Raw genomic sequence first — 14,525 nt, 5'->3', positions numbered from 1 at the left:
TTTTAACTCTATTTTATAGAAGTTGAATTAATATAAATATTAATTCAAATATATATATTTTAATGTGACATCGTGTTATATACCTAACCAATACTACCCAAAAAATCTCAGGTCGCCCTCTTTCGGGATTCAAAGTCGCGACATAACACTAACTTTGATACCAAATATTATGCACCTAGCTAATATTACCCAAAAAACCGACCTATTAAGAACGGAAAACATAAGTACATAACTCAAGACCATAATAATCCGACACGATAATTTGTGTTAAGTCAATCTTAGCCAATTCTTCTCTTGTCATCCTCTGTGTAAAACACAGTGACTCAAAATGTCTGGGAGAAAACTTCTGATGAGAGATGTATCAAGCTCATTGCAGCTGCTATTTCACATTTACAGAATAATCCATCTTCAAAACCATAGAAACCATGAAACTCAAAATAGCCATGAGTTTTTATCTTCTTGACCGAGTTACAGAAGGAGGCAAATGGAGTTATCCCAGCTTAACCTGCAACAGCTTTTCACACAATTAAAACATACAAGGAAGAAGATGAAGTCAGCAATCAATGCTTTGTCAATTCTATAAATACATAATTGTCAACTGAGTACTATTTTCTTTTTCTTCGTAACATCATTTGTCCTGGGCTCCATTTGCACTGGCACTGGAGCTGACAAGCCTGCACTCATCTGGTGAAACCCTTCCAGTTCAACTTGAGCTTCATCTTCATTAACGAATGCCTCTGAATAGGACCAGTGACTTTCATTTTCTTTACTCAACTTTTGCAAGAAGGCCCTCTGTTGGTCACCGTAAACCCGGCAGTGTTTGGCTTCTTCTTCTTCAGGGTGTTCCTGACTGTGGGTGAAAACCCTAGATTCATTCGCATACTCTGCAAAACTAACCTTCTTCACTGGTTTTGATTGAACCTGACGCCTCCTCACCGATAAACCCTCCACAAATTCGAAGAAATGGACCAATTCGGCTCCCATCGATTTCTTAACTTCCTGAATCATAGAATCACCGCCCTGCAGATAACTCCACCATGGGTCAACCAAGACATAAATAAATGGTTAGATCGAAACTAAACAAAACTCTGAAAACTCCAAAATTAAACAATTCTGACGACAGAAACCCAGATTGAACTACATATCCAATGAATTTTGAGCAAAATGGCACAAACCCGGGTCAAAATAACCTAGACGAAATACCTGATGAAAAAAAAATGGCGACAGAGACACACACACAAAGGATAAAAATAAAAATAATAAAGAAATTAGGATAACGAGCCACAATCACCTAGCGGCCAGTGTTTCACGCCCATATCAAGGACAAGAAAAAAACTGAAAAATGCAAGAGCGATTTGAACAAAACAAATACCTGTATCGACTCGAGTTCCATCAACAAATCAGTGGCCTTTCGCGAGAGAACATCGGGCCTGAAATGGGTCTTATCAGAGAGAGAAGATTTGAGGGTAGCCAGACAGGATTTGATAGAAGCAAGTTGTTTCAAGTAAGAAGGGTTCTTGATCGGCGAGCAAGACAAGTCCTGAAGTGAGTCTGAATGGTACGGGCAGCAACATCTCGGAGGGACAAAGAAGAAGCACCAGATGAAAAATGAGGTGGCGGAGAAGAGGATAGGTGGCGAAGAGAGGTCTCAAGAGCCGCAACTCGGCGGATAAGGGATTGAAGGAGGTTCTGAGTTTGCTTGCTATAGTGGGATGCTTCTTCTTTTGGGGCAAGATGTTGCTGGGTTTTGATATACTGGGAGTAGTGATGCGATGGTGGGTGAGATCGGAGAAGATGGGTAGCGATGATTTGCAAAAGAGGATCTGTTGTGGACGGAGAAGTATGTGCAGGAAGAGGAGGGGGAGAAGTGCTGCAACACAAGTAGGTGCAGCAAGGAGGCGGCAAGAGGTTGTTATGGTAATGATAGTGGTGGTGATGAGAAGCCATGGCGAGAGTTAGAGAGGTTTCGGTCGGAGTTGCAGTCAGGGTTAGTTGCTTTGCTGATCGGGGATGCTTTTCTGAAGTGGAACAGGCATTCCAAAGTTCAACAGGGAATCCCTGATACCTCTCCAAAGTCTAAACCTCGATAATCACTCCAAAGCCTGTCATTTATTAACGAAAATTCGTAGTTTTCTTATCTGAATAAAGCCTGTAATTCTTAATCTGTATCGGTTTCTATTTCTATTTTCATTGTTTGACTGACGACACTCTGAATTATCCGTTAATTGTGCAAGAGATGTAGAGAAAAAAAATCAACCAGGCAGCTTCTTGGCATTCACCCTCGATCAAATTTTATTTTATATACCAATATGATAAAGAAAGCACAGTAACCAGAATTTGATATACCAATGTGAACCTCGAATCCAATTTTCGTCCAAATCTGTAAAGAGCTAAATACATCAGAGAATAACAACATAAAAGATCGATTGTTCTCAATAAATACAGGAGACTATTTCCCAAGAAGACGTCGTCCTCGTTGGTTGGCTCCTTTCACTCTGGAATTCAGTTCTTCCACATCATCATGGACATAATCCAGAGCTTTGTTTTGCCTGCAAGTAAAGAGTGCCACTTAGAATTACCCAGGAAGTAAATGAAGCATCAACAACTAATCAAAAAGAGAAATCAAGCCATTAGCTATGGTAAGTACGAAGAACAGCAGCTATTTTTCATGTGGAAGTCGATAGTTTTTAATACATCACAGAGATCATGGATATTGTTGATTTCATTGTTAATAATTTCAAAATTTGGTTTGGAGGTTTACTATTATCAGCAGAAGATTGAGGTCAACAAGGCACGAACACCCCTCCCTGTCATGTGAGCGGGAGAAAGCGACCCAACTGACTGAGCTGGTCAGCTTGTTCACTGGTTAACCAAGCCCAGCGAGGTCTGCCATGTTTTCTCTTTTTTGGGTAATCCTCACAGGGAGTCAAGTCCAGTTTAACCTGTCCTGTCTGGATTTTATAGCACTGAACGAGACAATACATGACAAGAATGGAACATGGAAATAAAAATAAAGCTAAAGCTCATGGTCTTTTAAACAATCAATAACTATGTCAAAACCCTTTATGAAGGAGTAGTATTTTCAGGGGAATTAAAAAGAATGAAGGGTAATAGGTAATTCTTGTATATTCTAGTAGCCAAGCATGTCAAAAGTGTTTAGATTTGCTTAAATGATTTTTGTTCTCAGATTAAAGAAGGTTTGGTATCAGGAATTTAATAAATTACTATCTAAAGCATATCTCAGGAACTTTAGAACTGATGTTTGTGTTTTATTCGTTGAAGGTGGCTCTAGTGCGGCTGAGGTTTTCTCAGGGGAAAATGAACACTATCTGATACCTTTACCGATACAGAAACTCCAACAGATTACCTTTTTCACCTAATGAGAATTCTATTACAGGAATCCAATTTTTCAGAATATGTGTATCTGGAATCTAGAAATCCAGAATCAGTAGTGTTGAAACGTCACACCAATTGTAACTTATAACGGCTTTGTGTCTTTGGTAAGACTTACTGGACAGCATGTTTGTGATTCTCATGGAATAGATTTAGCAAGCAAATCGGTAACCTAATTCTAGATTCATAACTGAAATCACTATCTTTTAAATCTTGGATTCTCCAAATGCCAGAACTGCTTTATGAATGGTTAAAGAATAACAGCTCAAAAATCCAATTCAACATGGGTATGGAAAATTTTGCCTTTATGTGACATTGCCTTGGCTTCTCCTTAGCAGAATAATCGAAACAAATCAATTACGTGCAAGTATCAGTTATGTTGGACTTATATGGTCTGATTCTGAGTTAAAATTCTGCAAGAAATAGAGTAATGGCTGTGCTGGTAGTAAACATATATAGTCTGAACAGAAATACAAATTATTAAATTTCAGAGCCTACCGTGTTCTAGTTTATGAGAACTGGACAGTCCTGGCGTTCAGATAATTCAATAAAAATTTTCTAATTCTGCTAAGACTCTTTTCATTTAATATTGTGTCAGAGGTGGAGGAAAAACGTGTGTTGCAGATCAGCAGAGAGGAAAAAAGAGCAGGAGAAGGACGACCCACTGGCACCAAGTGGAGCATTCCTATGCAAGTTCAGGAGGCAGTTTCACCTGCCTGACAATGTAGATCTCAACTCCATTAAGGCCAAGCTTGAAGATGGATTTCTCACCGTTTCCATTGCTAAGTTATCACAGGAGCACATCAGGGGACCTCTAAACTGAGTGAGAGCGATTGCCAGAAAATCGAGTGGTAATTTTGAACCAAAAATTGTTGGTCAAATTATGAGAACAAGCAAAGGTGTTAGGAATAAGAACAAGGAGATGTGGGAATGGAAGATGTAACTATATAGGAGGAGAAGAGGATCAGGAAGAAGTGAAAATGATTTGGAGAAAAAAATAACCAGCCTATGATCTCAACATCTACGAGGAGAAGGAGAAATTAACCAATAGAAACAGCTAATCATTTTCGCAAGAATATAGCAGCTCAAATGTGGGTTGATGTGTCAAGTGACTTAACATGAACAATTTGTTTTTATATAAAAAAATGTTTTAAAATTTGTATTTGACTTTTACATTTGACATATTATTTTAAAAAAATTAATGATAGAAGTATGGTAGTGTAATAGAGTCATCAATCAAATCCATCTATTCCTTGGAAAATGAGTTAATAGCTATAAGGAAAATTTGAAAATATTTCCAAATAATTACCCAATAGGACATTAGTAGGGTTTCCTATTGAAGATTTCACGGATACTTACGTCCTAGGAAAAACATTTCTAGCTTTTCCTAGGAAATAAGTTTCAAGGGAAGGGCACTAGTGGGATCATAGAGTTCTAAATCCTCCCTCCCCCCCTCCCTACTCTTTATAAATGAACAAGTGTTACCCTACACTTTATATGAACTAGTAAGCTATAGAGAACTACAGTAGAACACTCAAGGAAACAATCAGGTTGTTTGTCCATTATATGTAGAAGATGTTTTTTGGACGAAGGGAAGTCATTATGACATCATATGAATATTGATAAAAAAAATCGAGTGGAGAAATTTAAATCATGAAGAGAAGAACACAAACCTCACAATCTCAGTTCCCATATCAACAGCCATATCCTTTAGCTGATCCAACACGTTACTTAAATCTAACAGAGCATCATCCTGCTTTGCCTTCTCCACCTGTTTTTCATTCAATAAAAACAAGAAGCAAAGTACATAATTAAGTATACACCAAAAGCTTATCTGAAATGTGCAAGGTTAAAAAAAGGAGCAAAAGTGAAAAAACCTGGAACAGTGACACAACATGTTCAGAAATTGATGGAACAGACTCACAACATGTTCATAAATTTGTTTGGACAACCAAAGCCGGCCTATTAAATAAAAGATACAACTGTTAACTACCAACACATACCTGCACTTTTTCAAGGACAGATGAGGGCTCTTCGAGAGGTTTTTGTGGAGACTTTGATCGCTTCTTTTGATTTGAAATTAGTCCATGTCTTTCCATCTGGTCTGCCTGGGTAGCTCTTCTTTTAAATGATGAATCTGCAATCAAGGACTCATTAAACACAGAATCCTTGAGCCATGAACAAGTAAAATATCAGAAATTCTTTTGCAGCTTACCTCGAGTGATCTTGGGTCCAGTAATTGCACGAGCTTTCTTAGGTTTCCAAGTCTTGGAGAACATACCACCTAAACTTCCCAAGAGCTTCTCCCCCTGAAAATGAATAAATTGTGGGCATGTTAAAGAATGCTGGTCGGGTTCAGGTACATTGTCTTGGCAATTATAAGAAAAAGCAGAGAAACCCGACTAAACAAATGCCCATCAGCACCCAATTGCTTATTCATGTATACAATATAATTTGTATTATCCAATGGACACGGTACTCATTTGACATTTTGTAAATATAAAATGATAGCAAAGGAATTACCCTGCTGAGATCATGTTCCATATCGGCAGCAGTCATGTGGGTTCGATTGATCTGCTCCCCTTGCTGATGTAATGAGACCAGGGTGTTTGATGCCTCATCTCTAATATCCTCTGCAATCTTGAGGCAGGTTTTGACATCCTTAGTCACATCTTCAGCTTTATTAACAGCATAATCCTCCAGCTCTTGAGTGGTTTTACTTTCCAAGTCACCCATATCACGGGAACCTCTTTTGATCCTAGCTGAATATGCAGAGGCAGAAGAAGAAGCCAAACTTGCATCATCATCACTATGACCTGTAGAAGTAACTCTGGGATTTGGTTTCTTGGTAGCAGGTGCAGAATATGTTTTTGAGCCTTTGGCAGTTTGTCTTGGATCATGATCAGATTCTGGGTCAGAATCAAATGGATTCGAAGCAGGTACAACTGGGTCCGCAGACCTTTGCCTGTTTCTGAACATACTTATAGCTATAGGAAGAAGAGACCGAAGAAATCAAAGTGAGAAAGCCAGGCAAGCGATAGGAGCTTAGACAAGACGGACCAAGGCTACCTGATAATTCAAAGATGACATGTTAGAAAAAAAAAAAAAGAGCAACCAAAGAGCTAATCAAACAATGGAGACATCATCAAAAAAGTTGAAGAGAAAATCCAAAGTTAATAAAAAATATGTTTAAAATGCAATCAACTTGTATCTGACATAAGAACCCAACGTAAAAAATGGTGTCTCACCAAAAACAATAAAAAAAAAGAAGCTCGAAATACTGAAAAGTATTGGGAACTCAGAAGTATCAATTTGCCAATTCAGGAAGATAACCAAAAGCCAGAAACAAGAAAACAGAAATTAAAGGATAAACAACAGAGGGTTGGCGCGGGAGATAAAGAAAACAACTTCAAACAGGAGAAGACGAGTTCTTGATTGATCGACAGCAAATAAAACAGTGGAGAAAGAAAACAATAACGGATCGAAACCACAATCCCAGATACAGGACTATAGAATGCTAGAGAGAAGAATTAAGTGCTTAAATATGAAGAATTGGAAGTAAAATTAACATCAGGAACCAAAAACTACCTATGATTCTCTCCCGCTAATAGTCTCCTTGAACCAAAGGAAAAAAGAAAGCAAAAAGATGGATTGACTAATCAAAACAAGGAATCAAACAATGAACAAATAACATAAAACGCCCTCGTGGGTGCCTGACAACTAAAGTCCCAACCAACCAACAAAATACACCAAACAGCGAAACTAAAAATAAACCTAAACTTCACGAAAAAGAAGAAAAATCACCTGGATTTCTCCCCAGCAACAGAAAGCAAAGATAGAGAAGGGCAAGATCAGAAGAGAAGGCGGAAAAGGGCAAGTATAGAGGGGTAGCGAAACGCGTGAAATCAGTCAAATGGGCGTGCTGAAGAAGGTTACGAGAAGGAGAGAAGGGGAGGAAACTTCAACCTCTATTTTTTTTCTCTCTCTCTCTCTCTCTCTCCCCCTCCCTCTGAAAAAATCAAAACCGACTTAATGGATTTGGCAGCGACAAATCCAAAGTTGATAGAATAGGGAGACCGTTTAAGCTGCATTCTCCATTCTCAACTACCGAATGCAGACGGCCTGTTTTTTCTGTTCCACATACTAGAAGAGAACATTCGTTAGTGCCTACACACCATGTTTAGCCGAGTCCAGGGAAGGATTCAGTCCTTGAATTCAGTAGCAGCGAGTCTTAATTCGATTCAATCGATGAAACTCAAATTTTATATGACAAATTCATATATCTGAATCTAAATATTCAACATAAAATTGCATATTAGGATTAGATTAATAGATAACCTGACTTTAATCTTCTTCTTGGAAATAGCTTGTATCCTTTTCCATATACTTCAAAACTGGAAATCTTCGTTTTTAAAAGAAAAAAGCTCAATGAATAAGGCATTTGCTAGTCTCGTTTTCCCCCTGCGCGAAAGAGGTGACTTGCTAAATCTCCCTTTGCAGTTACAGTCGATGGTAGAGATTTTATTAAGAACAGGAAAGTCTCAACTTACTCTTGTTACTTGTAGATCATAATGAATACTCCTAATCCATCTAACCCAACGAAATTTCTTGTACCCAGAACTGGAATTTCTTACCCAATACCACTGAATTCAACCTTTGGATCATATGCATCGATATAGGTTAAATGTGATCTACGCCATTAAAAGATTTGGTTTTGTTTGAAGGAGTCTCCCTTACGGAGCCAATTTTCCACGAATCCGTTTTCTAAACTTAAAAGACTCGATTGGATTTCATGTTCCTGAGTCCAAGTCAGACAAAGACTGAAAACGATTTTGAAGAAAAACAAAACAAGGAAAAGAGTTTGGAGACCAAGTCATTAGGCGCTTACCTTCTCCTCCCTTTGGATCTTGCCACCGAGTATAAGAAATGCGCCTTATTAGGCACAGGCCAATACTTGAACCGACTGAACAGGCTATTACAAATTAAAAACAGATTGAATTGCCATCTAACTAAACCGGTCTCAAGATTGTGGATCCATGTCCAAGATCAACAAAAATATTATCATGTTAATATTATTTCCTGACAAAATACATTTAGCCAGAAAGAAGAAAGTTTCAAGTGTTTTTTAGCTATTTTTTCTAACTAAGAAAATATGGCCTCCAAAATTCTCTTGAAGTTGTCATAGTGTTTGCACCAAACATCAAGCAATTCTGTCAAATTCTCGTGAAGTCGTCACAGAGTTTGTTACAACTTTGTCATCTCTTCGAATGTCTTAAATTTCAAGTTAGATTGATACCCTATTGGATTTCTACAATAAAGGTTCATCAACCAATTATCCATAGTGCTACTTTGCTACTATCTTTGGACTCATCACCGCAAAAGGAATGCCAAAAAATTTCCAAGCACTAAATAGAGTTGTAAAATTAATGTTAGTCAACCAAGGGAGGTCGGGATTTTCACCCAACGAGTTATTCAAGGCTCAAATTAAATTTATTCTTGGAAAATGAATCAAAGGACTAAATCAGATATAAAATCTCACATCACTTGAAATCTTATAACTTTCTTTATTATTATATTTACGGTTGCACAACTTTGTGGACCGGATCCCTTTGTATGTTGATAGTGCTCTACACATAAAAATAATAATAAAATACCTTTATAATAATATTTTATTATAAAATTATTCGCATGCATATTTTACAACAAATTGATGAAAATACCTCATGATTCAAATAGACTCATAAATAAAATAAAATTAATAACCATAGAGCTTTATCTTTTATTTTCATTATAAAATAAATAAAAAATACACTCAAAACTATGATATAACTAATTTATTTATTTTAAAATAATAAAAATATCCTTACACATATTTTGTCTGTATAAATTATCATAAAAAAATTAACCTTATATTTATCATTTATTATAAATTGACAATAGTTCACTTCAAGTTTATATGGATTTGAATTTCACACTAATTTGGTTGTGTTGACCCTTTTACGGTCGTTCTTGGAGTGATAGGCATTACCCCATTTAGTGTTAACGAGTATTAATGGTGGAGTCTTACATGACTCTCACAGTATGAAATCTCGCAAAACAATAATTTGTGGAGTCTTAAAGACCAATTCTTTTTTTCTTTTCTTTTTTCAATCTGGCCTGCAATTAAATTTCATGGCCATGGAGGTCTAGCCAGTTACGTTTACAACCTCCATCACCGCCTGCCCCCCCTCAGTTTTCTCTCCCCTCCCGCTCTTGGCTGCTCATTTCCTTCTTGGGTTTCAGGCATGAAGAACTTTCTTCTACTCCTATTCGCCCTTCTCCTCCTCTCATCAACTGCCGTGGTTCCGTCGTCATATCCATCCCCGCTGCCGGACGCATTCCCAAAGAATCGTTACCACCACCGCCACCGCCACCATCCCCATGCTTCCAGTTCGCCTCCGCAACCGCCTTTCTGCTTCCATGTCCGCCACACCGAAGCCCCACCTCCACCGTCATCTCCCGATGACGAAATCGATCCAAGGTACGGCGTGCAGAAGAGACTCGTCCCCTCCGGACCCAATCCTCTCCACAACTAATTACAGTCTTGTTACAACAGAAGCCGATTCATCTCTCTTCTTGCCCAGGTTCCTCCTTCTTTCATCTCTATTCCTTGCTGTACGTTGTTCTTAACACATCATATATATTACACGTATGCTACTGAACCGGGCATTCATATTCGACTATCGCGCGTATCGATCGATCGTCTTCAAGAAGGAGAATCAAGGTTTCCGTGAGGACCCCTCACCTGCTTCAGCCAAGGAAGAAGTTCCGCACAACGGTGGATGTAATTTAAAAATTGTTTCACATTTCCTTTATTTTATTTTTTCCATTTTTCCTCCACTTGCTAGCTAGTTTCTTTCTGTATTTGTGTTTATTACGAGAGATCAAGAGAAGCCCATGAGTTTCATTAATGGAAGCTGTTAGGGAGGTGAGAGTGAATGCTCCAGCTTTCTGGGTGAGGCTTGCCGGTGCTTGGGGAGCACCTGCTATCATCAATCAATACATTCATGTGTAATTCTTGTGAATATTTGTGAACTCCAATAAATACTCTTATCTGGTTTTAGTTCTCCGAATTTTGATCAGTATTATTGTAATACATATTGAAAGGAAGAGGAGAAGAGAGTGACAAGAGATTGGATTTGCTGCTTTGAGAAAGCATATGTTGTTCCCTCCCTGTTATTCATGTGGAGGCATGGACTGATGCAATTCTTATTAAGGGTGTTAATTTTACCTGTTTATCCAATTTTTTCGTTTATCGCTTTTTAAATAGAATGAAAAAAAACATTCTTTTTTACATTAAATGAATTAATCTTCTACCAACCCGCCAATGTTCTAAACTAATATATATCTCAAATGAAAACACCGCTACTTGCCAATCTTCATAGGAATTGCTTCGATCGATCATTCTCTTTCAGGTTGTCCATTTTCATATGAGATTCAAGGTAGCAACAATTTTTTGTTTTAAGTGTTCTAATAACTTGTATCTTTTTATTACTTTCTCATTTGGAATTGATTGCGAAAAGATAGGTAGCCTTTAAGTATGAAAAGTTTTTTAGTTTCCATGATTATGGAGAAAATTTGCTCGAATTGCACTTAGAGAATTAGGCTATGTGAATATCCTATGTTAGCACTGAATCTTTTTCTACCACTCCTACATTTAATTGTATTTATATAATAAATATTTTTTATTTTTTACACTCAATTTACCTCTCTAACAAGTGGTGTCAAAGCAAATAATCTAACATATAAAGTACAAAGATCATATTGATGCTCAAAAGGATCACATGATTGAGGGTTAAGATCAACAACAAAGTCATTAACATGTTGTTTTGTGCCTTGAATGAAAATGAGTTCAATTGAGAGTCCTCTTATAAAATTGTAAAATCGGGTAAGGGTAATTTAGATATCCCACAACAAGGAAGTCATATTAGTCTCTTGATCACGACCAATTATAAATTTGAGATAAATCTAGATGAAACTATTATGATATGCATTCTTGTTTCATTAATTTGGCAAAGGAATCTCTTTATGAACAAATGATCAAATCATTTGCTTTCTCCTTGAACCATTGGATAATAGATCAAATACAATTATGGTCATGACTATTTGATCAAATGAGGAAGTCAAGTTCGAAGTGGTGATAAAACATGTCAATGAAAGAGGAAGCAAAAGTAAGATTCATGGACAGAGAAGAGTCTTCCTCCTCCAACGATGAAGACGTGATAACTATATCCATTTTTTTATGAATTGACTAGTAGAATAATAGGGATCTATGAGAAATTTATAAATTTTATTCCTAATTTATTATGTGCATTATGTAAAAGACCACAAACTTAATTTATTTTGTGGGAGCTAATTTGGCAACATAGGGAATAGTGTGTTGTTTGAAAAAGACAATTGCTTGGTTAGACACAAAGAAAGTGAAACTCATTATCGGGCATATGAATATGACTAGAAATATATATATATATATATATATATATATATATAGTTGATTTCAAGTAATTGAATTCTTCCTGTGCAATGTGGCTAAGTGTCCAATCCAAAGTTGGATGTTTAAGTCACAAAACATTAGTACAGTTGATCTTACTGTAAGACGAGGAGTACTAGAAGATAATTGAAATGGTTGTTGGACAAAAAAATGAGGTTGTAGTTTTGGAGAGCTTTTATAGTCTTTGTAAGTAAGATTTTTGGAGTTGATTTGTGGTAGAGGACTAACTTCTTTGTTCTTGAGGGCACTAACAACTTGATTCATTTTGGTTGGTTTTCTATGTAACTTTCAACATTTATCAACTAAGTGATTATTTAACCCACAAAAGTGTTAAGTTGTGGAACTTGATCAATGCTATACGTTGAGTTGGTACATGGATCAACCTTCGCAATAAGGTCCTCATGGGGGTTGGAAGGGCGACGGGGAGCCCCCGAAAGGTCCACGATATATTGATTGTTGTTTCATTAAAGGCAGTTTGGGGATTTCACTCTTGTATCGTGGTTGCCCTGATTTTTTCTTTATATTTGGGGTATTGCTACTAGGGTTTTGAAAAAAAAATCATCGTGGAGAATCATCAGTTGTGACCCGAGAGAGGTTAAAGAAAAACAATTGTCAATGTATACAATTTCTCTTGTAAACTATTTCATCTTCATAGTGGATTACTGCAACGATAGAAGACAGGATGTAGTTTTACTTTGAGGGGAACCAGTATAAATTTTGTTATTTTTTATGCTTGTTTTTCCTTTATTCCGTGATTATAATTATTGTTCTCGTTAGTTTTGAATTAGGGCATCTAATTCCTAACAAGGAACAAATTCAAAAAACTGATGAACCTCTAGAGAACTCTCCAAAACTACGACCACTACCTCGACCTTTGCCAAAACTTCAACCTTGGCCTCTACTTGAATATGTTTGTCCTCTACCTTGATTGACCATGTTTGATGTTTCAAGATGTGCAGTTTGTAACTTGGTTGACCCGGTTAGATTTCGAAGCAATGTAGCACAAATATCATCAAATGAGGGTTTTGCAAAGGTACTTAAAATCTAAATCTTTGTCACTTCAAGGTATGGTTATAAATTGGCAAACCAAATATCCAGACTAATTCCATCCTTTGTTTTACGTGAACAAACTATGTTAGTGGAATATGGTTGGGCAAGTTTCCACTCTTGCAAGAATCCTTTGAATCGAGCAAAATGCTCATTGAGATTCTTTGAATGCTTACTGGTGTACATAACCTAAAAAATATCATAAAGCCTTTGTAAGTTGTTAGTACTAGAATAAAGCTTAGTATAAGTATCCCATATGATTTTGGCAGTTTTCAGATGCACAACATTATGGTCATAAACTCTTCCATACTATTAATCAATCAGTTAATGATTAATATATTTTCTTTCAAGGAAGGGGCTGTTCTTATTCTGATTTATGATATAAAGTTCAACATGCAAAAACAGAGACTCCATCACAGCCGATTGAGGCATTTCCACATGCAAAAAGAAGAGAAAAAGAAAGGACAAGCAGAAAGAGGGTGATTAGTGTATTGACTCTTCGAACTGTTCAATTCCCATGGATCAAGTCCACGAGGAAGAAAAAGAAAAAGAAATCCGGTTCAGCAAGTGAACTCTACTGGATTGATGAGCTGACTCTTCTCTAAAAAATATTGCAAAGCCTGCTAATGTCACCTGATTCATAAATCAAAATTTCTCTATTGCTGAGCACAACGCCATTTTTGGCCAATAACGCTGAAAGATCCCTCCACTTCTTTCTTTCGATAGTAGGAAAGGAGAGCCAAAGTTTTTTTACGAAGCCAGAAGTTCAGAGACTTCAAGTTTTTTAGCGCACTGGTTTCAACATGGTATCAGAGTAGGTTGGTCCCGAGTTGGAGTCCCGCTCCCACCGAATTTTGTCCCAGGTATTTCTGGTGAATTTGTCCTGGGTTTTTCCTGTGAATTTGTCCATGGGTTTTCCCCGTACGGGGGAGTGTTAGGATATTTGTTTGTATCGACTGGGCTGGTCCTTGTATAAGATCTGTGGGGTTGCTTTCCTAATAGGTTCGAGCCTTTTAACGTACTGGTTTCAACATCTTCCACTATCATGTCTAGTATATTTGATACCCTTCGCCTCAAAACGCTGACAATTTGTGGCGGAGCAACCTCATAAACAAACTTGGAAAGATAAGAAGCGACCATTTCTCTGATTTCGCAATAGAGAAAGAGGAGCAGTGGAAAAGTCAGAGGTGGGATTAGCTTTTGCTGAAAACCAAATGTCACTTCTGCTAGTGATTTAATATAATTTATAGTTTACTAATTAAATAAATACAATATTTAAAATTTATTCTTAAATATTATTGATAAATTGAATTTTTAAATTGATTTCTGAGAGATTAAAAGTAATTTTCATATTTTTAAGAGGTGAATAAATAGTAATTTATCATTTTATTCTATATACTTTAAGCCCAGTTTAGAGAAGAGGCTATGGTTAATTGTTATGCTGGTCTGGCTGGGCTGAATGTGCATGGGCAGAATGCGAAGACACTGAAAAGCCCAATTAGGAGGATATGGCCAATTTGTTTTGGCTCCTCCTTCGCACCTGTGTGCGAGAAGA

General features: G+C 37.1%; 2 protein-coding genes across 3 annotated transcripts; both read right to left on the bottom strand.

Annotated features, from left to right (window-relative positions):
• Positions 1–431: 431 nt before the first annotated feature.
• LOC137952003 (BAG family molecular chaperone regulator 8, chloroplastic-like) lies at positions 432–2,055 on the bottom strand. The gene is given in 3 exon segments (XM_068799045.1): positions 432–1,020; positions 1,373–1,509; positions 1,512–2,055. Coding segments are annotated over 3 exon segments (999 nt in total). The 5' UTR covers positions 1,948–2,055; the 3' UTR covers positions 432–594.
• A 255-nt stretch (positions 2,056–2,310) lies between these two features.
• On the bottom strand, positions 2,311–8,303 carry LOC137951820 (SNAP25 homologous protein SNAP33-like). Of its 2 annotated transcripts, none has more exons than XM_068798750.1 (6): positions 8,282–8,303; positions 5,917–6,462; positions 5,609–5,702; positions 5,397–5,530; positions 5,067–5,164; positions 2,311–2,549 (listed from the first exon to the last, which is right to left on the bottom strand). In XM_068798750.1, the coding sequence occupies exons 2-6, from the start codon at positions 6,370–6,372 to the stop codon at positions 2,450–2,452; spliced, it is 882 nt and encodes a 293-aa protein (XP_068654851.1). In that variant the 5' UTR covers positions 6,373–6,462; positions 8,282–8,303; the 3' UTR covers positions 2,311–2,449. The 2 variants fall into 2 exon arrangements, with proteins under 2 accessions (XP_068654851.1, XP_068654850.1); XM_068798749.1 differs by lacking the exon at positions 8,282–8,303 and adding an exon at positions 7,198–7,485.
• Positions 8,304–14,525: the final 6,222 nt, after the last annotated feature.

Source organism: Aristolochia californica, unplaced genomic scaffold (assembly GCF_029961685.1).
Source record: "Aristolochia californica isolate CCGP_79_NKW_82.1479 unplaced genomic scaffold, dmAriCali1.0.hap1 SCAF_15, whole genome shotgun sequence".
Classification (NCBI taxonomy): Eukaryota; Viridiplantae; Streptophyta; class Magnoliopsida; order Piperales; family Aristolochiaceae; genus Aristolochia; species Aristolochia californica.
The sequence above is the reverse complement of the archived record's forward strand: the minus strand, read 5'-3'. Positions and strand labels throughout refer to the sequence as shown.